The sequence below is a fragment of the Dryobates pubescens genome, chromosome 22 (genome assembly GCF_014839835.1).
Source record: "Dryobates pubescens isolate bDryPub1 chromosome 22, bDryPub1.pri, whole genome shotgun sequence".
Lineage (NCBI taxonomy): Eukaryota > Metazoa > Chordata > Aves > Piciformes > Picidae > Dryobates > Dryobates pubescens.
This window is the reverse complement of record NC_071633.1, coordinates 11,904,556-11,931,129: the sequence shown is the minus strand read 5'-3', so window position 1 is coordinate 11,931,129 and position 26,574 is coordinate 11,904,556. Positions and strand designations below refer to the sequence as shown.

The following is a 26,574-nucleotide window of genomic DNA, read 5'->3' as shown; positions in this document are numbered from 1 at the left end:
TGCATATGAGTCTGTCCTTGATCTACACAAAATCTTCCTCATCCATTCCAGGGGACTGAAAATGAACAAGCTGAAAGCCCTCTGAAGAAGAAAGTCTCTAGACAGCATTGGCAAAGGAAGGAACAGTCAGTGAAAGAACTAAACTCTCTGAAAAAAAGAAGATACAGGAGGCATATGAAGAATACTGTCAGATGTTTAGTTTTCCACAAACAGAATCATTATCTTAAATGGATGAGATTGTTTTTCCAACAGCTCTTTGAATGTTTTTAAGGACATTATGAAACATTAAAATTTTAGTATAAATCAGGCAGAGTGCCAGGTCTAAGCCATTTCCTGCAAAGAAGCCTAAGAAAAAATATGTATATTCTGACACAGAAGCATGCTTCTACATCACCTGCCATTAGTTATTCTTTGACCTTAGAATCATAGAATCTACAAGGTTGGCAAAGACCTCAAAGACCATCAAGTCCAACCGGTCACCCAAGACCATTCAATCCCCTCTTGAATACCTCCAGGGATGGTGACTCCACCACCACTCTGGGCAGCCCATTCCAATGCCTAACAATGCTCTCTGGGAAGAACTTTGTCCTCACCTCAAGCCCAAACTTCCCCTGGCACAGCTTGGGACTGTGTCCCCTTGTTCTGGTGCTGGTTGCCTGGGAGAAGAGACCAACTCTCTCCTGGATACAACCACCCTTCAGGTAGTTGTAGACAGCAAGAAGGTCTCCCCTGAGCCTCCTCTTCTGCAGGCTAAACAATCCCAGCTCCCTCAGCCTCTCCTCATAGGGTTTGTGCTCGAGGCCTCTCACCAGACTCATTGCCCTTCTCTGGACACGTTCTAGAGTCTCAATGTCCTTAAATTGAGGGGCCCAGAACTGGACACAGTACTCAAGGTGTGGCCTAACCCTCACTTTTAAGCAAATATGGGGGGGACTTACACATATCATAGCTGAGCTTCAGCTAAGCCACAGAGCAGCTGTTAGCTCATTACATACAGAAGGTAAAAAACTTAGACAGTTAACTTCCTGTGTTCTTGTTAGGAGCACACACAGGATACTTTACCTGAGTGATTCAATACTTCCAGACCAAACTTGATATGGACATCACAAGGAAATGGCACTGAGTTTTGGATAATTAGTCCAATTAGCTCACACTCCTTGTTTGTTTTTTTTCCAACTAAGTCTGGGAAAAACTCAGCTCCAGTTAAGGGTTAGCATTTGCCCTCACACAACAGCTGGACTATACCAATACTGACTGGAAAATCCTGCAGTAGTCTTATATTTATGTAATGCTATTTGGGTGAGAAAATTAAACTTCTAAGTGCTAATTCAAACCAAGCAAACCTACTGAAAGGTTAATAGTGCCCAGTAATAGAACTGGTTGAAGCTATTACCATAAGAAAAGTTTCCTGTACCTACTTTTTCCATTTTGTAAGGCGTTTTCTCAGTGTATTGCAGTGGTGGGTTCTGAAGAGAAGGAGAAGAGGCTTTGACCATAATTTTGTGAAAAATAAAAACTAAGTAATTCTATCTGTATAAAATAAGATTTTGCAAAGTACAAATTGGTGGATTTCCCTCTCAGTAACAGTATCCAGAGCTTGTATATTTTGGGAACATTGCTATGACCTGATTTGCAAAGATCCCTTAGTACCTGCAGCTAGAAAAGATTCTCAGCTTACGCCTGTACTGAACCCTGTGGCACAGCAGAACTCTTACAGCCTTACTGCTTAAGTGTGAACACTGATAAGTGCTGTGATGCAAGAAGCTTGTTAACCCCATGTTGAACCCAAGGGAGGGTACTAAGGGTTCTGGAAAAGAGCCAAGGTCTCAGCTAAGCATAAGCTGAGGTTTACATATTTTGCCAGTTTGAACCACTACCAAAAAACAAGCCCAAGGAAGTTGTCAAACTGAGAAGCCAACTCAGAGAATGGGTGCTTTTGTGATGAGAAACAGCTTTCTGAAGCACTCTCAGGTTCTGATCCTCACACCAACAGATAACCCATATTCATTACCAGATCAAATTAGCAGCCTCCATCATCTTATCCTCAGGTATGATTCAGATCAGCTCATTGATGGATGAACTAAAAACTCAACAGATGGAACATACAGAGCTGTCTTCTTCGAACCGGCACATCCCATTGGTCATTGAGTACTTCTGTAAGTGTAGTTTTACATTTGTGAGGAATCCCACAGCTGCTGTGAGATGAATGACAAAAAGATTTTCTCCTTTTGCTTTTTAGTAATCTGCATCTGTGAGAGTTCAGTCCTTCAAAATTAAAGAGAGATAAAACAAAATGAAAGACGGAGTTACGAAAACAAGAACAGATATATAGGAAGCCATATAGAGCGCTAGAAAATGCCAAGAATCATCGTTAATTCAGACAGGAAAATAAATGTGGCAGGAGACTTAGAACAGAAAATAATGCCACTACTGAATTTACAGGCTCCAAAGTGTAAATGCAGATCTCTGTAAGCATGCTTTTCTTCCGGCAGAGGTCTCTGAAATCCATGGGCGTTTAGGCAAGCTCAAAGCTTAGGCAAACAAGAAATGGAGGCACTGAGTAGTAAACTCTCCAGACTTTTCTAATGAGTCACAAAAATCATCAACCATTCTGAGTCATGAAGTCTGCAGCAGGATGGGTCAGTCAGACTGGCACATCTAATTTCAGCAGAGATTTTGATGTGCCTGTCTCAGTAAGTATTTTCACCCCTATCTCTCCTCCTCACACTTGATGTGGCTACAGCTACGCTCTTTAATGCACACGACGTATGGTTCATTCAGTAGGTGTGCTTACGTGAGGACACAAATGCAGATAACGCAGTGCTACAGACCCCTGCTGACTGAGAAGAATAATGATAGCTACTTGTCCAATGGGTCTTTTTATAAGGCCATGTGTTTCCAGTTTCTTTTCTGCCTCTATCAGAGACAAGAGGAATATTTGAGGTCCAAAATAGTGCTCTCTCTCTGCACTCTTTTTAAATGCTTGAATTGATTCTCATTAATCTCTGCCTTCAGTTTAGGAGCTGAGTAAGCTTCTTCTTTCATCTTAAAATTAAATTTGCTTGATAGATTATTATTATTATTATTAGGTAGGGAAAACCCACCTGTCATTCGATGTGTTGGCTTCTGTTCCTTCAGACATTATTCATGGATCATTTGCTCCCCTGATTATTGTCATTGCTTTAAGCAATATTTTTAAATCATTACAGAAAAATCATCATCTGGTGATTTCCAAATTATTTTTCATTTATAAAATTCTCTTAACATCCTGACTCTTGAAACATAAATCTAGAGCTATTTGGAGAGCTTTAAATAAAATACTTAGTGAAATATAAAAATCAATAGATAGCATAAAATACCAACATTACTGACTGCAAAAACCATGTGTAAATTATATGGGAGCCAAACAAGTGCAGAGTGGTAACCTGGCACCAGCTCAAATCTTCAAAATGAAGTTGGAGGGATGGCAATCTACAGGCACTGCTCCAATTTGATCTTGCACATTGAAGTGTGCACCTCAGTAACCTGGCATAGCCTGAAGACTTTTCAGCTTTCAAGAACTATTATTTCAATAGAACTTATCTTTTTAAAAACAAGAAGGAAAATCTGAGGACTCTCTTCTGCCCCTAAGCTACAAAGATAGAGGTGTATAAAAAGACAGAGCTGAGGGATAGATGAGAAGAGAGTTTGGTTTTGCCTATATGACTGCAGTGTACAGGGGTGCTGAATGCCAAAGTACATCTAATTCTGTCAGCTCTCACTCTGCATGAGCACTGCTCTGGAGTCTTGAAAAATAGAATAGAATAGAATAGAATAGAATAGAATAGAATAGAATAGAATAGAATAGAATAGACCAGACCAGGTTGGAAGAGACCTTTGAGATCATCACGTCCAACCTATCATCCAACACCACCTAATGCACTAAACCATGCAACCAAGTACCCCATCCAGTCTCCTCCTAAACACCTCCAATGATGGTGACTCCACCACCTCCCCGGGCAGCCCATTCCAATGGGCAATCACTCTCCCTATGAAGAACTTCTTCCTAATATCCAGCTTAAACTTCCCCTGGCACAGCTTGAGACTGTGTTCTCTTGTTCTGGTACTGGCTGCCTGGGAGAAGAGACCAACCCCCACCTGGCTACAACCTCCCTTCAGGTAGTTGTAGACAGCAAGAAGGTCTCCCCTGAGCCTCCTCTTCTCCAGGCTAAGCAACCCCAGCTCCCTCAACCTCTCCTCATAGGGCTTGTGCTCCAAACCCCTCACCAGCTTTGTTGCCCTTCTCTGGACACGCTCCAGCAACTCAACATCTTTCCTAAATTGCGGGGCCCAGAACTGGACACAGTACTCAAGGTGTGGCCTAACCAGTGCAGTGTACAGGGGCAGAATGACCTCCCTGCTCCTGCTGGCCACACTGTTCTTGATACAGGCCAGGATGCCATTGGCCCTCTTGGCTGCCTGGACACACTGCAGGCTCATGTTCAGCCTACCATCGACCAGTAGCCCCAGGTCCCTCTCTGCCTGGCCGCTCTCCAGCCACTCTGACCCCAGCCTGAGCAGTGGCAAGACTTACCCTCAGTCAGTGATAATACCTGAATGCCTCTGCTATGCCATCTCCTGACCAGACAACACCCAAATAAACCAGAGCTGCTATGAATTTTTTATATGTGCATATGGTATCATAGAACCATGCTTAAGTGGTATGCTACTTGAAGCACAGAACAAAGGGAAGTAAAGCCTAAATCTGTAGGATGTCATTAAAGGACTCACAGTAAAAGCAAGAATACTTACAGTGTTCATTGTTGGATTAGAATATATCTCACAGTTCTGTTACAGAAATCTATAACTTGATATTAATTCATAGACTGCCTGCAGCACCTCGATTGGAAAGACAGACAAGGTTTAGCAGAAGTCTTGTACCTATCTCTTCTGACTCTGAAAGTTGTACTTTGTTCCACAGCACTGTGTGTTCAGGGATCACCAAATTAATATTTACTCAGTGAAATTTGCTTGAGTCTGAAACCTCAATCATGAACAAACCAAGCGATGCAAAACTCTGTTGACATTTTTAACAGGCAGCGGTGCTCTCGTTTTTCAATGAAATTACTCACATGCTTAAGGCTAAGTGCACATGTATACATTTGTAGAGTCTGGGCCAGGCCTGATAGCTAAGTGAGGATCTGCTGATAAACAACAGAACCTGTGTGCTCTTCACCAACTCCTTAGCTAAGTCTCACATTGTCCTACTTCACTGATGTTATCAAAATATTTATCTTTCATGCTATGCTTACTGGCTTCTTTCTCCCTCTTCTAAAATCTCTGATACTATTAAAGTGAAGCATGGTTTGTAAGGAGAGGAGCTACTGACACATATCTTCTTAGACCATCAGGACTATAACAACACAAGCATTATAATTTAATTAGTCATTTTAACAGAATTGGAATAATGGCAGTGACCTCAGCAAAAGTATTTTGTGATACTTCTTTCCTACAGAAGTCTGGCAGCATACCATAATCCTGAATTAACATGTCTGTCTTTATTCTCTCTGTCTCTTAGGTAAGTTTGTATTGTTTTTTCCCCTCTGGTGTTTGTTTTTCAAATTGTTTTTCACACTGTTTTTCAGAAACATGACCCTGCTACAAATTCCAAAGCATTTTGCCCTAGAACCACAGCCTGTCCCATCAGAAGATTGGCCAGATTCTGCAATGAAGAAGCCTTGCTACACTTGCCTGCGATTGTGCTGAAAGAAGCTGCGTTTACTACTTAGGTATACATTGCTGTGTAATCAGGAGGTAAACCTTCAGACACCACCTCATATACATGAAGCCAACAGCTGAGGAAGGGCAATTCCTGCACTCAGTTATGATTTAATGAATCTTGCAGGGGCTTTGACAGAAATGTAATTTGCCAAACCCAGCACATTTTTCACTGCCAATTAATTAAACAGCTTTACTGAGAAGAACTGTCCAGTAAATTAAAGAGCTGCAAGCCTAAAACTTTACATTATCTAATTGTACCACCAACAGCAACTGAAATAGATTTCCCTAGCTACCAAAAAGACTATGTGAAAAGAAGCTTTTGGAAATACTTGCTTCCCATACTGTTCCTTAAGTTTCACGTGCATTTCTGTCTCATTGTAGCTCTTCATTCTCCTCTGAGCTAGCTACACAACTACCCACAGACAACAGTGAGACAGTTCCCAGTTCCAGTTGTCAATGAGATCAAGTTCCAATGTGCTTTGCACCGCATGTCAAAGGTTGACTGAATTAGTCTTTTGAAAGTTATCCTACTCTCTGAAAATTCAGAACAACAGAAATCTCTTTATCCATTCTTGCTACAGTTCATAACTTCATAACATGACTTGAAAGCCTCGCTACAAGTGGCCATGAAAAATCAGCCAAAAAAATGTTCTTGGGTGAAAAAAAAAATGCAGTATGCAAATCAGGAGCTGACTCTCCAGCCAAAGGGTTATAAAAGAAACACACCACTTGAACTCTTTCCATCTAAATAATCTCATCTGCTTTTAGCACACAAACCAATGCTCTACAGTTTTAAGCACACAGAAAGTTTCCAATCTCTTCCAACCATGAAGCTTCTAATGTTTTTCCTGCAAACAAACACTACCTTTGGGGGACAAATAAGAATGATATTCCCCTTCAAAAAACAGTGTTGGGAATGTTTGTCAACAGGATCCATGAAAAGCTCAGAAAGGATTATAGTTGTTGGGTTTCTTTCAGGAAAGAGACAAAAGAAGGACTTCTTAATAACTTGACGCCTTCTAATGACTTCTGAAATTCCTGTGTTTCGCTATTGATACCTGGCCTGATTTCTTGTAAATTACAATTTCCCATCATATACAAGGTACTACAAAAATAAAACATTCATGATTGTGGAACAGTCACATGCTGTGACAATGAAATCCATGGGCTACCAGCTAACTTGATGATCAGATTTTAGAAACATTAATTGTGCCCTCACACTAGGTCATCCAAGCTCTCGTAATCAAAACCTTCTCCATAACTGTCTCTGTCTTACCCGACAGGTACGTGAAACTTCGTGGTTTTAGCAGCTGAGATTCAAGGCAACACAGATACATCACCCAAAGCAGCTACTGCCTGATTTTGGTCAAGGCTGTTTAAAATAGCTTGCTCTTTTATATGTGTGTGTGTGGGTGTATATACACAGATGGCCAGAGTCCAACATGATGGCATCCAACAAGTCCAAGTGTCAGGTGCTGCACTTTGGCCACAACCCCATGCCATGCCACAGGCTGAGGTCGGAGTGGCTGGAGAGCTGCCAAACAGAAAGGGATCGGGGGGTACTGATTGACAATGGCTGAACATGAGCCACCAGTGTGCCCAGGTGGCCAAGCAGGTCAATGGCATCCTGGCCTGCATCAAGAATGGTGGGGCCAGCAGGAGCAGGGAAGTCAGTTTGCCGCTGTACTCAGCACTGGTTAGGCCACACCTTGAGTACGGTGTCCAGTTCTGGGCCCTTCAATTTAAGAAGGACATTAAGACTCTTGAGTGTGTCCAGAGAAGGGCAATAAGGCTGGGGAGAGGCCTCGAGCACAAGCCCTAGGAGGAGAGGCTGACAGAGCTGGGATTGTTTAGCCTGGAGAAATATATATATAATCAGACTACATTCCCATCAAGCAGAAATTGTAATTGTGTGTATAATCATAGTGCTTGAAAATTGGTCTGAGTTCACAGTGAACAATAGATTTTACGTCACTCGTGGTTAAGAATTCTCCATGAAATTAATAGTTTCCCAACCACAATGGTACACTTTGTATTCGCTTCCCCTTTCTCCAGATTCTTTTTCTTGAGTTTTGTCATTTGATATAATGTGCTTTAAATGAAGGATTCAAAGCAATTTATAATCTATACCTAGGCAATTTTTGCTTAAAGCACAGTGATGAAAGCTGTGTCATTTGTTAAAAAGAAGGCTTTATTAATGACAGTAACAAATGTTGTCACCAGTCTCTCTGGAGTATCTTCTCTTAATGAGTTGATTCCAGGTGTCTTGCTTTCTGGAGTACTTTAATGTAAGCAAACATACACAGCACACTGTTAATATTTAGGCAGCTGCTTCAATGATTATTTGTATAAAACATTACGTTTTTGTGGTAGTTGAGACCAGCTGAGCTGCAGCTTCTTAATGAAATAATGTTTCACATTATTGTGAACTTGCAGTACATTGCATGATCTGTTGGCTGTTTATTTCTGAACTAACTCTGCAGTTCTTTTATTGCAGCAGTAAGTTTGCCTCAGGGTAAAAACACACAACTGAGCTTCAGTGTAAGGCAAAAATTGGAAAATTATGCCTTCTAGCGCCAGTCTGCAACAAGCATTGTATGGAGAGACCTGAAGCAGAGAAACTGACAGCCTCTAAACTTTAATGAGGCTACGTGTCAATATGTGTCTAGGAGACGCTGTTCAGGGAGACCTGCAAAACAAGGATCTAATGCAGACACAGGAAGAGAGAAGGCTGAAGAACTGCTTTAGACAAACAATGTGCTAAAGATGTATGATTGTATTCAAATATAAACCCTTTTTCCAGGCAAGTTAACTTCTTGTTGAAGAGAGTATCTGTTAGATTTTGTGTGTCCTGACAAAAAAAAGTAGTTGAAGCACAGTTGTTTATAATGTAAATCTCCAGGATGTACATTATCAAATAATCAAGAATACTTTGGGTTTTTTACCTTAAGTTCCTTGAAATGCACACATTAATCTATCCCAACTTTGTGCCTTCAAAAGTCCTTCCCACTTGTGAACCCTTGTGGTGAATTAAGTTTTCAAAGTACACTGATGAAGGTTCAGACATACACTCTAGAACCCTCAACAAATTAATTGCCTAACTGATTTGCTCCTGTTAGGTCTGTAGTTCAATGTATAACAAATAACAACACCTTTTCAAAAGTCAGTAAAATACTTGGAAGTGAAATAGTAAATATTTAAAACTGGCATTTTAACCAAATTATTTGGCATTACCCTAGATACAGCCAACTAGATTAATCTAAAAGAGTAAAAGCTAGACACTGTGACAACAATTGGGTCATTGTAACTATAGCAAAGATTAGTTTATTTATCAAGATAATAAAAAAAGTAACAATGATTTTTTCATGTCCAGTTCTTGCCCTGAGCAACTTGGTCTAGCAGAAAATGTTCCTGCCCATGGCAGGAGGGGTGGAACTAGATGATTTTTAAGGTCCCTTCCAACTCAAACTATTCTATGTGTCTCTAAGTGTGATGGTGAGAGGGTAGTGCAAATATATATTTAAAGACACCAAGACACACACACCCACCTTTTTTTATTGCCTTTAATGCCTTTTTATATATATACATATATAATTGAGGAAAATATTTTTGCTTAAAATAGGCAATTTTCTACATCTGTAGAAATGAGGAATTGATTGTTGTTTTCCTCCCTTAGTAAATGAGGACAATATTTCCACATTGCAATTCAGAAGCTCATTCAAGAGAAATGGCTTAAACCCAGTATGACATCAATCACATTAAATTTGCACTAATTATAAAGAAAGCCTAATATTCAGGTACCTTTAAACACAAGAAAATGTTGAAATACTCTCTCTTCTTGGATTGCCTCCTGTGAACTGCTGACTTCATTGCTTACTTTCTAAATACCCATTGACATGGTTTGTGCTACTTTCTTGTGTGGCTACTGAATTAGCAAGATCCGAGAACACTGGATAAATAAGCAACAGTCCTAATGTTTTTAGTATTTAAGCACTGCAATTACTGCAGAAAGCACACCATCCCTTTTAGTTCACCTTTCAGGCAAATGTTCCATTAGAAATGATAGCTCTTGCTGCTTTCTTTGAAGTGATCTTTTAAACACTTTAATGCTTGTGAAGTCTAATTGAAAAATGGAGGCGGGGGATGTTGGGGTGTTCATTTTGCATGTCTGAATTGTTTGGAGGCCAAATTTTGGGTGTTTTTTTCAAATGAAGTTTCTGCCATTTAAAATCAAATTCAAATTGCACTGATGTTTTAATGCACTAGGTGGCATAATGATATTCACATTAGAGCAAATGAAATGCTTCACCACCCAGGTACTCAGCTGAATAATAGAAGCCTCCCTTTCTGCCAGATAAGTGCTGTGGCAACTTCTGTAACAATAAGAATGCTAATATTGTTAGCCCTGCTTTTTGTTCTTTGCAAGAATGCTTCATGTTTTTAAAGAAAAATCATTGTTATTTAAAGAGTATGATATGAAAAACCAGAGTGCTGTTCACATCAAAATACTGATCATCTGATATATGTGCTTTCGATTGATTCCCTGTGGTCAAAACATCTTCTTGTTTCTACATAGGTGTACAAGAAGGGTGACAAGTGTACAAAGAGTAGTAAAACTTCCTATCTTTTCTCAACTTCATGCATTGCTACACCTGGGTTGTTAGCAGCTGACAGATTAGTTACAGATGACATATCATTGCACCAGCCTGTTTTTTAACCTCCGTTAGCACTCAGAGGGACATTAAAGTCCTTGCAGAGAAAACATCTTTTTCTTTTGATATATAAGACTTCCCATTCTCCTTCACCAAAAACCCATATACTGGACCCCCAGAACATACAGATCCTCAGCAACACAATTTTAGACAAAGAAGTTGACAAAGTGATAACCAAATCCTGCTATAAAATCTTTTCTGTTCAGTCAGGTTAGTAGGATTAATGTCCAGCCCCTTGCGTTGCAGACTTCAGTTTTGTCAAGATGCAGATGAAAAATTAACTGCTGAAAGCAGTGGTACTGATATCCTACTCCAGTCCTGATTGTGACAAAGTTTACCTTGAGCAATTTCTCTTGTGACCAGCATTAAAGTAGATCAAAGGCATATGAGCTTGAGAGTTATCACTTTTTCTAGGACTCCTGTTTGGCCAGGTTTGATATAGGCCACATTAAATGCATGCTGACAGTGCCAGGAATAGGACTAGGTGAACTGAATCAATCTTTTCTATTTCTAACTCTATTAATTCCACTACTACTGTGGACATAATGAAAGATCCTTTTAGACTGATTCTGGTGTCAGTCTGAACCAGCATTATGTCAAAAAAATTTAAGTAATCTTCATTTACTGTAAGCTCAGATACTTGCTTTTCACTGCAGATGTTCTGTCACAGTTTGCTTGAATTCTGGGCAGTAAATTACAAGATACGTCAATGTAAAGAGGCAGTGAAATCATTTATCATTAACTTGAAGAGGCCATTATTCAGCTGTGGAAGATGACTGTTTTATGAAACACAAAGGATGAGATCATGATTTAGTGACCAGAATTGTTCATTTTCCAAAACACAGCAATATGTAGTGAAAGTGAGAAAGGAATGGAGCCTAAGCAATTGCTGTAATTTTATCTGGATAATGCTTAGATGTTTGTGATCCCAGTTAAAATTGGCTCTCATGAGACCTGCTGCTGACTAGCACGCTCATTTTTCTATTGGCTAGCTGCTCTATTTGTCCCAGCTCTTCCTGTGCAATTACAACTCTCACACCTTGCCGCAATACCGCAAACAGGTGCCCTACCTGAGTGTCAGGAAAGGGTTTAGAGGTATAAAGCCTTCTGTCTTAAGGGTTATTTGAAATATTGGAGAACACTTCAGAAGGTCTGGAAATTAAAATTTCCCTCGTTTCTTGACGTAGTCACTAACGTATTTCCTTGTTTTATGAAAGTGACCTCCACTTAGCTTATTTTTGCAAGCACCTGAATAGGATAATGTTTTTGGTGGGACTCATTTTGGGAAGACTGAAGATGTATTCTGCGCACAAAAAGTGAGCTTAGTATGGAGCACAATATTAATACCACCAAGTTATCCACCGCTAGAAGAGATTAAAAACAGGACCTCTCTGGGTTACAATGCAGTCAGTAAAGAACACTGAAGTGCCTACCTTTTCCAGTTGGTGCATGCCTTCCTCTACGCAGCAAAGAGATGCCAGTGTTCTCAGTGTCTGGGGATAAAGGCACCTGAAACAATCCTTGCGACAGATCTTAAAGAGAGCAACTACACCTCCTTCCTGCAGGGGAAAAGAAAAAAAAATAAATAATCAGGAAAAGCAGCACTGAATGTTTCCCTACTATTTAACTGAAATTGGGTAGGGAAGTAGATTCCTTTAGTAATTTATCCAAATTAGCTATCATCACAACACCAACAAAGAGGATGTTAAGCTCACACAGAAAACTCAAGTTGATTAATGCTTATATACTAAGTGATGAAAAAGTAATATAGCCTCTGTGGGAGGTGTGCTTAAGTGATTGACTTTTAGCAATTACAAGCACAATTTAAATTAAACTTGACATTCATGCGAAAATTACAAAGAATTATCAATAGGTAGCAATTGGAGTGACATTTAAGTGCTAGTTCAACCTACGCTGTTAGCTTAAAACAGATTTTTGCTGGGATGTATTACCCATGCCTCCACATTTCTGAGCCCCATGCAATATTTACTCAATGCTAAAAAACGAGAGAGAAGATTATAGGATTGAAGAGCTACTGAAAATAACATGGAAATAAGTGTCAGGTTCTGTACAGATACAATATCATCACTCTCTAATACATAAAATCTGCATTCCTACATTTTTATACATATGGCAATAATGCCAAAGGATTGAATATACACACATCCTTAGTGTAACTAGCCTTAATTTCTTCTAACACAGCTTGTAAACATGTTTGCAAAGTCCACATGTAAATGGAAAGCCATAAATACAGATAACATGTACTCTGGGTTTTTGGAGTGTCCATTTCAAAACGTTATTCCACCAGATACACCACAGATGCCATATATTATGTAAGAGTAGACATATAATGAAGAGTAAAGCATTGAAAACATGAATATCAGATGAAAGACCTGACTAAGTATTTTGATTACATCAGAAAATGGCAAATAATTGGAATTATGGGCCGAGTGTAATACACACCCTTTTAAAAGCCTGTTTCAATAGCCTCTGTATAAAAATATTCTTCAGATTCACAGAAATAATCTTTTTTCTCCTCAACCATTTGTGTTATTTGAAAGCTCAAGAGGTTGTACTGGCATAAAGCCTCTGAACTAAAATTCAGACTTGACTCCTTTTCAGAATCCTACATTTTTGTACTAGTTCTGCTGGAATAGAGTAGAGAATAATAGAGCAAGGAAAGGTATCTGTTCAGTCTAACAAAAATATGTACACTAATTTATAAGAAAATTAGACAAAACTAACACCTCAATACAGCTTCAAGATAGAAATTTTATGTTATGTCCATGTAATTTCTGTAAGACCAGTAAAACCAGTAGGCTTACTGAGGTCTGCCAACAGTAAAATTCATTTCTGGTATTGTAAGATGTGCACACGTATCTGTAAGAGTTATTTCGTATCTAGTAATGCTATACATAGACTACTGCAGAGAGGCCATTTCTGAGCCACTGAAGTAGAAAAGAGGCAACGCTAACAAAAAAGTTTCAGTCATTTGTCCTTCCACAAAAGGATATATTTCACCCAAGCAGTAGTTCAATTGTCTATGAAAAAATACAGAAAAAAAACATTACCCCAAACCTAAAGTAACCGGATATTTCATTTATTTCATCATCATTTTGAAAGTCCCCACAGTTCACTCAAATCAGAAATGATCTGAGCCTCTGTTTTAGTCAGAATAAGCAGAAGTTGGTGGACAACACTATCAAAGCTCAGGTGTTGGCACATTTGCTTCAAGATTTCTGTATGATAAATGGGTACCCTTCTATTTGCCAGTGATGGACAGGAAGTGATTTATCACTGTGTTTGTCAGGAGCTGTATGCTTTATTTTATGCCCTGTGTAGCATTACCAAGCAGTAAAACACTGATCACAAGTAATAAATCTAGAAAGTTGTAGGTGAAATACAGAACAGGTAGGTCTCCTGGGTTAACTCAGCCCACTCTCACAAGCCCCTCTTCCCCTAACAGAGACAGGCAGGAAAGCAATACCAAAAAACCCAACTTTGGATTGAGATAGAGTTTTACTGGATGACAGATAATCCAATGCACAATTTCCTTAGCCTGTCTGCAGAAAAGTGCAGCAAAGCACAGAAGTAGCAGCAACCAGCAACCTCCTCCCACTCCCCAACCCACAGCCTGCCCAGCAGAAGAGACCAACACCCCAAACCTCAGAAACTGGAAGAAGCAACCAGAACAGGAAGCTTCTCATGTTACAGTCTGAACTTCAAGCCCCATGATACTTTGCTCCAGCCAGCACTTTTATTTTGAAGCTGACTTGAAGGCAGGATGGCATTGAATATCAGTAGCAGATTCAATTCAGTCTGTGGCAGTAGGAAATATTGAGCCTGATTCTGTAGCTTGCCAGAAACACTGTGGTTCCAAAGGTAGGAAACTGATCTGCAAGCAGAAACCTGACTAAAATTTTCCCTAGTAGCTGCAACAAATACTTTGCTTGGATCTTCCTTTCCACCTTTTCCCTTTTTTCTTTTAAAAATCACCTAACTGGTAAAGTTTCCATTATTCTGCCACCAGTGTAGTTGCTTGTAGATGAACATTACATATTATGGTTCAAAACTCAATGTTGGCTCTTCTATTAACTTAGAATTCAAAGATTTTTATTATTATGGCTTCCTTCCTATTTTGATCCCTCGCTACTACTCATCGGTGTTAGAGCTCCTAGATTTTGTACTTCTGACAGCTGGTGAGAACGATTAGCTGGCTGCCAGGGTGAGTCAGCAACATGACTCTTTCACAGCAGATTAAAAAGTTGCAAGCTAAAATAAAAAGTTGAAGAATGCCTCCAGGTGGAAGATTATAGGTGACACCAGCATAGGAAGTTATCATTTCAAAGCCTTTTCAAAGTTTGGTGAGATATTAGAGGAGGAGAGAGAAGGGGAGAGAATACTGAAGCCCTTACCAAAATGTGAAGTGAGAAACCAGTCCCTATAAACAGTAGCTTTTTTATATGATCCTGGTTCTTTGTTTGCATGTCCAAGATGCTGGTGTGCTTTAGAGTTGTAATTTGTATCTTGGGACAGGGGTAAATAAACCTCACAACAGTGTTCCACAAGATTGCACATTGTATTGGAGAGTAAAACTTCTAGTTTACATGAATAAATTTGTTGAGTTCTGCTTTCACCCTAAATATTTTACTTCCCTGGTTATTTTTTACCAAATATCACAGCTCTCAAGGGAACTTCTGTGTCTGTAGAAGGTTTTGTGATCTTGGTAAAACTCAAATCCATTTTCAAGTCCTACTCTGCACTTACAGTCATAGTTAACCACTCAAGTGACTGAACTCAAAATTTTGGTCTGTTATGATTCCTCTGCCACTTTGCACACTTGATGCAGATAACAGGTAATAGAGAGGGTGAAGGATGAGGGTGAGTTGGGACAAATGTATTTCACAGTACACAGAGGAAACTGACACGCAGGACAGGTGATGCAATCACTACTGTAATTTGGCAACCAAATACCACTTAGGGTGCTCTGCGCAAGGGGATGCATTTCCTCGCTTGTAAACATGTAGCATCCCCATTTTAACAATAAATTAAATGTAATGATTTATGGAAAGCCAGACTTCATTTTTGCTAAATTAAACTGTTATGGAATTCACACAATGACCAAAGGCACAAGACCAATTTTCCTTGACTTTTTAGTTCAGCACTTCCTCAATACTCAACATTTTAACATTGTTTTTGGATACCACTGAGTGGAGCTCAAATACCAATTTAGAAAAAATTAAACCTCTCAGGAGGTTTGCCAGGATCCACTGCATGTTTCTGATTCTACCACATTCACAGCCTTCAGAACAGAGCAGTATACCTTTTATGGTGCAAACATCCACCTAAAGGCAGATCAGCGGTAAACTTAATTAAATGTTGCTGTTTAACCTCATCTCTGAGCAGGACAAGGGACTGGCTTGCCTCTCCAAAAGCAGAAGTTTGAGAAAGGAGATTTTTATATATATATATACACACACAGAGTGATTGTGATTATCCTATCCTTGACCTCACACAATGCCCTGCAATTCTCACTTTTTCAAGATCCAAGGTGCAAATTCTGCAGGGATTGCCAGTATCATTGATCCTGGCAGAATGAGTCACTTGGAGGAAAAGTTAGCATCAAATACATAGAAAACGAGAAAACACAATGCCAGTAATTGTAGTGATGGTCCTCCATAAAAGGGACATAATGGATGCAAAGTATTTTCAAAATTACTGCTGCAGTAATATCTCTAACCTCTTGTTTACACACATCTGAAGACATCTTGCTGTTTGTCTGCATAGTCAGCCACATGCATGGCCAATTGTTAAGTTTCTCTTCACTTACATGTTTGGTACTTAAAAAGTATTCTCAGGAGAGACACTTCAGCCGAAGATGCTGAAGGAAGTTGTAATACTTCAGGTGGCAAAAAGACAGCTGTAGTTGAATCAATGCCCAAAAGACCATCCTACTGTGGCTGTTTGCACAGGCATTGAGCTTTATTAAATTAAAGATCTGGAGGTTTAACAGGATAATTGTGGTAAACTCTGCAGAGTAAGGCTTACAAAATAGGAAACAAGTTTCTCAGATTTTAATTTTTTAACCAAGGTTATGTTCTGAGATACAGAATTTCATCTTGTACTATACATTTCACTACTAAGCTGAGTAAAATAACTCATTTGTGTAGCTTGCTTCCTTCAGATTCATCCATATATCCCCTTACCTTAGCTATGATACGGCACAGATGAGCACCTTCCTGGGTAAGGCTGAATAAACTACTAATGGCCAGCTCAGTGATGTACATACTATCTGACAATTCAATCTGTCTCAGAAGGGTCTGTGTGACAAGGAGAAAATAAACATCATTTACTTTCAATGAAAAGCATTAGTATTAGATTTAAAGACACTTGCTTCTCACCCAGAGAAAGGGAAAAAAGCCACGGGCAGAAGTCAGACTGATAACACTGTGCCATATTTCTCATTGCATTTCAGCAGATGTAACCAAGAATTATTCATATTTATATATAACTATCACTGTGTAAAAGAACAGGTATGTGTGTGAGAGAACACACAATAAAGAATTCTTGAGATATTTAGTAGATTGTTGTTGGGTTTGGCCTGGAACTCAACTAGCATTTCCAGAAAGCAACTGATCATGTCACAGTGTAGAAGCAGTATCACAAGGTGATAGAAGACTTCCACCTTATTTAGAAGGAATACTGCAGGAGAGCCTTTCTTCAAGATTTCTGAAGAAATGCAGTGTGAAAGGAAAACAAAACATGACCAAAGGTCTTATTAACAAGACACTGTTCATGAATTAAAAGCCTCACAATTAAGGTGATATAGAACAGTGAATAGTGAGTCACAAGATCATTTTGTTTGAGATTTAAAATTATTTGAGAATACAAACACCTAAATCTCTAAGCAAGATATTTGAATCATTGATCATAAATTAGCTGAAAATTGAGAGCTCTAATTCTAATCATTCTCTTAATGGATGCTCTCCCTCAAGAATCAATGATTTGGAAATACTATTTTCAAACTATAGACTAACCTGTGCTTCATGTGTTAAAACCAACTCTATCAACTGGCCAAAATACTGAGCAACTGTAGTGAGTGTTTCATTAATACAAGATTTCATGGACTTCAGTATCTGTTCATCTTCAGTTTGTATGCACCTGGGGGGAAAGGAAAACAAAAAGGGATAAGGGTGAAGGTGAAAGATGCAATGAGCAACTCCTGGTTTATCAAGCTGATTGTCGCAGGTGAGCTCTGTATAATAACAGGGACGTAATGGAAATTCAGCTCCTCATGATGACACTGTCATTGTGCCAGCAGCATCATACCAGACCAGTGGACACTAATGAATCATTTGGGGATCACTATTTACTTCAGACAGCAGGCCAAATTTCACTGCAGATCAGTGTGCTCGTATCAAGATAACTCTGCCGTTTTCCCCTCCTGCTAATAGTTACAGTCACTCTAGGTTGTCTGCATTTTAACTGCAGCTCTATATATCCATCCACCCCTCATGACCAAGGAAAGGTTTTTGGTGACTTCAGTTTCTTTACCTTCTTTGCCATAGTTTAATGATAGCAAGATAGGAACCACAAATGTATGTGTGTCCAGATGAGTAAAGTCCATTTACATTTGAATAGCATACTCAAAAGTACAATTTAGCCTTCTATATAGAAAGATAACGTAGAGCAAGTATAAAGTGTTAGTCTAACCACTCTGTAGTCAGTGATATTTGGCTGTAAATAAAGAAATTAAATAAAGATGGGAAACTTTATTCAATTCAGTTGAACTATTACTTTCTCACAGAAATGCATTACACTTGAATTGTTAAAACATATTCCACCCAGGCAGGCCACTATAACGGAAGATACAGTTTGGTTGATCAGTGTCTCCACCCACACAGTGTGTCCCCTTTGCAGCTTTACCTGTCAAACAGACAAGGAGGGAGAGGGCTGATTTAGGGCAGGCACTATGAGATCAGAGACCTCATTAAATCAGTGTGCCTCACAGTAGACTACAAAAGTAAAGTCTGATCTGTGTGGGTTTGGCAAAAGTCAGTAGTGCTTAAGAAAAGTTCTTTCCTGATAATTAGATGGTGTCTTTTTTTTTTTTTCCTGAACATAATGATTTGCACAGTGTTCAAAATAAATCAAAAAAGACTGATTGAACTGTGCTGGAGGAAACAAGATGATTCCTGCTAGACAGGGGAAATGTCATGAGAGGAATTATAAAGAGATTCTTATTTTCCAGTCTCAGCATTCCAGAGTGCACAGAGCTACAAGTGCAATTTAAAGAAATGTGTATTTCTGTTTGGTTTATCAACACATGGAGATGTTCATACAGGAACACGTAGTATGACAGTTTCACAACTTAAGTTTTCACACCAGCTGGCTTCATAGAACACGAAGGCAAATTTGTCACTGATATCATTAAAGCCAAACTTTTTTTCCTTGATGTCTAAAAGCCCTGAAAAATCCATTTGCATGCAGCTTCGTGGCTGTGCCAGACTGTGCAACAGCAGACCCCATCTTCAATTAGGATGCAGCGTAGGTAAAAGCGATTCACTTTATACACCAGAGAGGCCAACATACAGGGAGCATTCCAGGGCTGTAGGGGCCTAGTTTAAACATTTCAGAGTGTTAGTACATTAGTACTTCCTCTTAGAAAATCTACAAAATAATAAACCAGAAAAAATAATATTTCAACTAGAAAATTTAGGTTACCTTTCTGTGAATGCCGTAAACTCTGAACACTTGTCTATTAAAAGCTTTTCATACTGCAAAGAGAGAAAGAGAGAGTGGATTTAAAGCAATAACCATACACACAAATGCTTTTTTAAAAGTTCTTCTTTACAACAATTAGCTGAAAACGCTCTGGAAACATACTACTTCATATAGACATTCTCTTAGTTTAGCCCAGTAGTCCTCAAAACCAAAACTTCTTTCATATAATTTGTCAACATTACAAACATTCAAAATCAGGCCTGTGAGAAAACAGGACCCAAAATGAGTCAAGGATGATTCCATTGCTGAAAAAAAAAAAAGGAATTAGAAAGCCTCAAACAAAGGACCAGCATTGCTAAAAAAGGATTTCTTCCAGATTTTTTAAAGCAAATGTTATTTATAGTAATAAAAAAAAAAAAAGATGAAACAAGACAAACACAGCAACAGTTAAGGCATCCTACCTGGTGCATTTCTTCTGAAGGATTCCTGGTGAACGTATTGTATTCATTTATCATTGAACGCACATGGCAGTTGACTCTTACTGTCATGCTATGGACTCTCTGCCATCTATTCTTCTCCAGCTTTTGAGCAATCCTAGTCAACTCCGTGCTTATGATCCATGCTCTTTTTAATAACAGCTGCAAGTTATCACATGTATTATATTGTGAGGAAAGGATAAGTTCATTTTGTTCATCCTTCTCAATACTGATGGGCTTTGACTGGAGAATACACATACATTCACAGTCTGTCATCAGCTTCAGGTCTTCCATCCATCGCTGAACAGAGTCCACCTGAATTAAGTGCATGCTAGAAGGCAGAGAATGAAGGAAGAACAAGGTAACACAAAACACCTTTACCATAACCACCAGGAAGAATGAGGTAAAGCAAAACACCTTTACAGTAACAACCAGCAGTATCACAACCTATCATGTTTCAATTGATTGGCAAAATGCAACTAAATGGACAATTTGCTTGTGGTAACAGAGTGATATGTTTAACTTTCCATTCTAAACACAGCTTTTGGTTTTCCAATCATCTTACACCAGGTACCTCTTATACAATTATTTGCAAAAAATTAGCAGAGATTAGAGATAAATAAATAGAAGTAAGTTTAAATTGCACTTTTTAGGGAGAAAATGTTTCCTGTACATTCAAGGCTTAATATAATGAAGGAGCAAAGTTATGGGTGCATTTGCTTATTTATGAGACTGTACTATCAGCTTTTTCTAGACACTCTGCCTATTAAACACTTTAAAAAAATTACTTTACAGCATCTCTCCACCCACACTGGCACAGCCAAGCCACTAAAATGTGGTAGTGGAAACAGCAGTGCTACTGAGCTGTTCCGTTCCCTAGAGCCTTGAGGTAGAGTTGCCTAGATATTTTTCCTTATAGTGAGGTGCCCAGTTCCTAATTAAAAGCCACTGATCTGCACCTCAACCCTGCATACATACAGAGCCAAGTTATGTTAACATAACTGGTATTATTAACACTATATCTAACATGATGACCATTAGGTCAGAGCATGTTAGGTCAGAGCAGTGTTTGCACAATTGCATTCACCCTCATCTACATTGTTTTTGCAGACAGGGTATAGCTTCTGGGTTTGTTTTGTTTAGATCAGGGAATTCCTAAGTGGCAGCATCCTGATCCCATTGTCCCTGGAAATTTGCTCCCTTTTCTCTGAGGTCTGCCCAGTCCATTGCTGCCTCCTGCATTTTCCCAGACCATCTGCACAAAATGCAGGCTCCTGGGAGATCTTAATTTTTGTATGTCTAAAATAGTATCTGCTGAATTTATAAACACGGGCATGGCCAGCAAATGTAATATTTATATACACAGCATATGTCCAAAAGGGGCACTGTACTTAGCAAGAATTTCAGATTACCAATCTACAGTTAAAAAAAAAAAAAAACACAACACTTTTTTTGCCCCCTGAGAGTTTTTGTAATTTGAAGACATACTCTTAATTTTTGTCATGTCATCTTAACACAAAATGCTTCAAAAATGTTATTATCTCTTATTCTAGTGAAAGATGGATTGATACTAAAGGATTCTGACAAAATAACTATGAAAGGTAAGGCAAGAATTAAATTAAATGAAAGCAAGAGAGACTGGGCTTAATTATTTTCCCCAAGCTTCTGTTAGTATCCCTCAGCTAGTCTGACCATGTAGTGGATTGTTCTCTACCTTCTGAACACACCCTGCAGTTCTGTATGATGCCATACCAGAAAGGACTGCAAGAAAAGTTGCATGATGTCCTCCATTCTTTTAATCCAGATGCTGAATTTTCACAGCTCAGCATCACAGCAGTAATACATTGTGCTTTTATCTAAACCAAATCTACAATGAGAGTAGCCAAGCTAAGGACGATCTTGTGCTTCCATTTATACATCAGCTGATCTCAAGATATCTCCCCTCCAGACCACTGAAGGAATATTCCGCAAGTGATCAAAATGTATTAATGTACATATGAAAAGGAGGCTCACCTTAAGTATAATTTCATATAAATCTACAGCAAAGATACAAGAGGTGACTGTCATTGATCCAATCCCCCATTTCACCATATATGATGAAACTACTTTTAATTTTAAACTTTACAGGCTACTGCTATTTAAGGTCCTTTATTCCCCATTCAGCTTTGAATATTGTGTAATTGAATTTCAGTATTGATCGTGGCTTGTGTTCTGCCTGCTGTGTATAGTCTCTTTATTGCCTTTTTGGATTTGAAGCCAGGTTTCCTAACAAACAAAAATAACAACTTCAGAAGTGTGAGACACGATTTATAAGCATGTGCAGCGTTCACGTGCGGTTCGGGATAAACTCATAACATAGAGCAACGTATTTTTCATTTCTGAAATGCACTATGATAATTGCCAAAAATCTGTTTAGCTAAGTACCAAAAAACCCCTCCTAAATTACAAATTCAAATGGGAAAAAAAGGACTATAATAGTAGGTAAGTAAGTAAGTAAGTAAGTAAGTAAGTAGGTAAGGCCGGGGGGGGGGGTGTGGGGGGGGGGGGTGAGGGGCAGGCATGGAAGTTCTTATTTCCTCTAATTCCAAAAGCTTATCTTCATTCTGAGGAGTAAAAAAGGATGACACAGTAGTACAAAAAAAGATAAGGATGCATGTTAAAGAAATTCCCCTTTTTGGCCTCTATTCCTATTGACTGCCGCAAGTACAGCTGCAGAATTTATGATTTCCTATGACTGAAACAGCATTCCTTAATTTTCAGCAGCAGCAAAAACAACACCACTCGCGTCCTCTCAGACAGAACCACAGAAATCTCCCCATGCTGTGTCAGCTTTTCCAACACATTCTCCTCCAAAATACACATCATGATTCCTCAGGTGAAACACACGAATGAATCACCTTCATCTCCCTGTACTTAGCTAAAATCTTACTGTGCATTCAGCAGGTTAATTTGTAGACGATTCTTTTTGTGTGTCTATTGAAACAGGGAAAGCAAAGAGTGTGATTGTTCCTAACTACTTATTAAGAATCATATTCCAAACAGCATTTACTGAACTCCAAAACCAAGCTGAAAATTTCCATTTTGTCTTCCCATTACTAAAATAAATAAATAAAATAAAAATCGGCACCTACAAAATAAAAACAGCCATAATGAGGCAGAAGGGGGGGGAAAAAAAAGAGAGTAAAAAGAAGAAAGAAAAACAACCCAACTCACACAAACAAACATAAAAACCACCAACCACACACCAAGGAAAACAAAAGAAAAAAATGAAAAGAGACTGTCTAGCCCATTATCCTGCTCCTAATATGGCCATTAGGAGTTGCATAAGGAAAGATCATAAGAAGCGTGGCAAGAGCCGAGCAACCCCTCCCTCCCATCTTCTGGCAATTAGTGGTTTAGGAACTTCCTAAGCCAGAAGTTGTGTCTGAGCAGGATGTTTTTACAATTCATGAAACAACAGTAGCCATTAATCCTTTTTTGAACTCAGTTAAACTTTTGGCCTTTACATCATCTACTGGCAGTGGCGTGTATTGGTTATGATTTGGAAAAAAAGTGTTTCTTGTTTGACTTAAACTTGCTGCCTGGAGATATTAACAGAAGCTCTTTAGTTCTTGCATGCCGAGTTCTGCATTCACCCTCTTTGTGCAATTCATTCTTTCATTTGTTCTACCATATCTTCTCTCAGTTATCTCGCTTCCAAGGTAGAGAAACAATCTCTGTCTAGTCTGTCACCACACAGGAGGGATTCCACTCCTTTGATCATCCACTTACTCTCCCCACCTTTTTAAAAGCCTTTTCCAGTTTTTTCTGCGTTCTAAGATGTGATGGCAAGAACACCATACAATATCCAAGATTTAAGTAAATTGCAGATTTAGACATTTGAATTACATATCCTGCACTGTCCCTATTTTCCAAGAACTCACTAAATCAAATTTCCTCTTTTTGCTTAAGTGTTTTTCAGAGAGTTGTTTCATCTTGACCTTCCAGAAAAATCTACTTATTTGGATTTCAGAATCTTTTCCATGACTGAGAATACATAATTTAGAGCTTGCCTTTCTATGTGTATGATGAAAAAATGACAGTTCTTCAGTTCCCTTCCCCTCCTCACATGCATTACATTATGTTCATTAACATATAATGTCTTCTGGCATTTTACATTTCTGAGACTCAGTATTATGAGTCTTTGTGTTTTGCGTTATTTCAATTTGGCCTGAACAGTTTTGCATCAGCAGGAAGTGTTGTTGTCCTGCTATTAAACTGTTTTTCAGGTTGTTAAATACATTAAGCAAGACTGGTTCAAGCACAAGAGACCTTACTGGTGTGATTTTCTCCAGTTGTTTAACCAAGCAACAATAGCTGGGTAACTGGCAGAGGTCCTGGTGTATATTGATAGCAGTCCCCCACCAGTTAGAAGGTCTGAATTTAGTATGTCATGGCATATTGACAAAAAAGCAATTTATCTAGACTCTACATTGTAAAAGCAGCATTTCATGCAAAAATAGTAGTAAAAATAATTCAGTGCAAAATAAAAATTCAATAGAAAGTCTCCAGCATTTCTTCAAAGTCATTCTGGTTTAATTGAGGTTGTAAAATATTTGATGAAGTTTTCAAGAGCATGCCTCTGAATTTGAGTAACTAACAGTTTGGACACACTGAATTCTAGTGCACTGGCCAAAAGCCAATCTTTTAAAAATTGTGCTGTTTTGACAAAGTCCTTTGGTGCCACTAGCTGAGACCAGTTCAGCGCAACAGCAGATTGAAAGTACATTGCTCCAAAAGACACTCAGACCTTGTTTCATACAGGCATGTCTGCACCATACAACACAGAATGTTAGGGGCTGGAAGGGACCTCAAAAGATCATCTAGTCCAACCCCCCTGCCAGAGCAGGATCACCTAGAGCAGATCACACAGTAATGCATCTAGGTGGGTTTTGAATATCTCCACACTGCAAGAGAAATTTCATCCTGCAGCAAGACCCACATTAAAAACAGCAAACCCTCCCATTTTAGAATAATAGAATCAACAAGGTTGGAAAAGACCTCAAGGATCATAAAGTCCAACCTGTCGCCCAAGACCTCATGACTACTAGACCATGGCACCAAGTGCCACGTCCAATGCCCTCTTGAACACCTCCAGGGATGGCGACTCCACCACCTCCCTGGGCAGCGCATTCCAATGGCTAACAACTCTCTCAGTGAAGAACTTTCTTCTCACATCGAGCCTAAACTTCCCCTAGTGCAGCTTGAGACTCTGTCCTCTTGTTCTGGTGCTGGTTGCCTGGGAGAAGAGACCAGCTCCCTCCTGGCTACAATCCCCCTTCAGGTAGTTGTAGAGAGCAATAAGGTCTCCCTTGAGTCTCCTCTTCTCCAGGCTAAACAACCCCAGCTCCCTCAGCCTTTCCTCGCAGGGCTTGTGCTCAAGGCCTCTCCCCAGCCTCATCGCCCTTCTCTGGACACATTCAAGTATCTCAATGTCCTTCTTAAATTGAGGGGCCCAGAACTGGACACAGTACCCAAAAAGAGGCATTTCATATTCAGAGTTCTGTTACCAGCATTTCTCTTTTCTTTTCTTTTTTTAATTTGTTGTTTTCTGTCATCTAGTCAGTAGGTCAATTACAAACAAATCACAAGATCTTAAGGATAGGCAAGATGGACTGTCATCTAAAGGTTTGCTCTATCTAGTGTTGGTACTACATCAATACAAAAGAGAAGAATGAATAAGTAAATCATCTGTTTAAAACTGACAGCCTGGAGCTCTCTACTACAATTTTACTGGCAGCACATGTGCTTCATTTCTAAATTGCAAATGTTATCATGAAAAAGAGTTTTGCCTCCATTTGAGTACACAGTTTCACTAAGTGCAAAAGATTCATGTTTTATAACGTTGTGGTCAAGTCTCAGCTGATCAATTCACACAAATAATTCCAGTGGTCGTATTTATAAAGAATAAAGACTTCTGCTCAAAGTATGTTTTCCAGGCTTCTTAGCCTATTTAGCCATTTTCACCTATTATGACAGATTTATCACCAGTCCTAATGAGAGGATTTAGTACAGATTCCAGATAAACCTATGAAGAAAGCCATTGCCAAGTCTTACAATTGGGCTGAAATTTATTATTCTAATTAGCAGTAGGTAATTAATTGGCAACAAACAACTCCTTGAATGGATTTAGGCCTCTCTTTAACCATTAATCATCTCTAATTCTTTTCCAATTCATCTTTTCAAAATTATTCATAGGTTCCCAATACACCTAGGGCCAGTTTCTACATCAATACAATGGAAGTCAGATCTCAATGGAAGGATTTAGTCAGAAGCCACAGAGACAAGTCTTATTTATCTTATTTATGCACTTAGAACTAAGCTTCTGTGGTTAGGCTACTTCATCTTATGCATTCACCACCACAGAAATGACTACAAGAGAAGTAAAAACATCATAAACACTTGTAATGTGTAAGGTATGACATGTAAATTGACTACAGCTTCATCACACCTATTTAAAAGGCCACATCAATCGTTTAGTGTTAAGTGCTGCACCAATGTGCTTCTCAGATCTTTATGTTTTTCTGAGAAATCCTCACTGCAAGTGGTCTCTCTACAAATGTCTGGAAATACTGTGCCACCTCAGAATTACTGGCACACTACAGAACATAAGGAAGATAGAACATCAAAATTACAGACCAATTCAGCTTGCTGATTAGCTTATTTAAAATCTAGGATAATCCTAGCACATATTAGTTTTCTTTATGGTAGAGTTTAAGTAGAGCCAAGTTGGAAGGCAAAAGGACCAGTTCTAACTGGTGTTCTGGGTTTTTACTTTGTGCCCCACACATTAAGATGCTAAAACAGTAGCTGTCTCAACAAGCACATAAGCCACTGGGTTTACAGCAAGACAGCAGTAACAG

At 39.0% G+C, this 26,574-nt stretch overlaps 1 protein-coding gene across 1 annotated transcript in view; it reads right to left on the bottom strand.

The window, feature by feature from the left end:
- The window catches only part of INSC (INSC spindle orientation adaptor protein), a 114,797-nt gene that overhangs the window by 23,838 nt on the left and 64,385 nt on the right, over nt 1-26,574 (bottom strand). The window contains exons 3-7 of the mRNA XM_054172018.1: nt 19,658-20,003; nt 19,197-19,249; nt 17,510-17,633; nt 16,679-16,792; nt 11,906-12,031 (exon numbers count right to left, since the gene is read on the bottom strand). Coding sequence (XP_054027993.1) covers nt 11,906-12,031; nt 16,679-16,792; nt 17,510-17,633; nt 19,197-19,249; nt 19,658-20,003 — 763 coding nt within the window. The remainder of the gene's footprint in view (nt 1-11,905; nt 12,032-16,678; nt 16,793-17,509; nt 17,634-19,196; nt 19,250-19,657; nt 20,004-26,574) is intronic.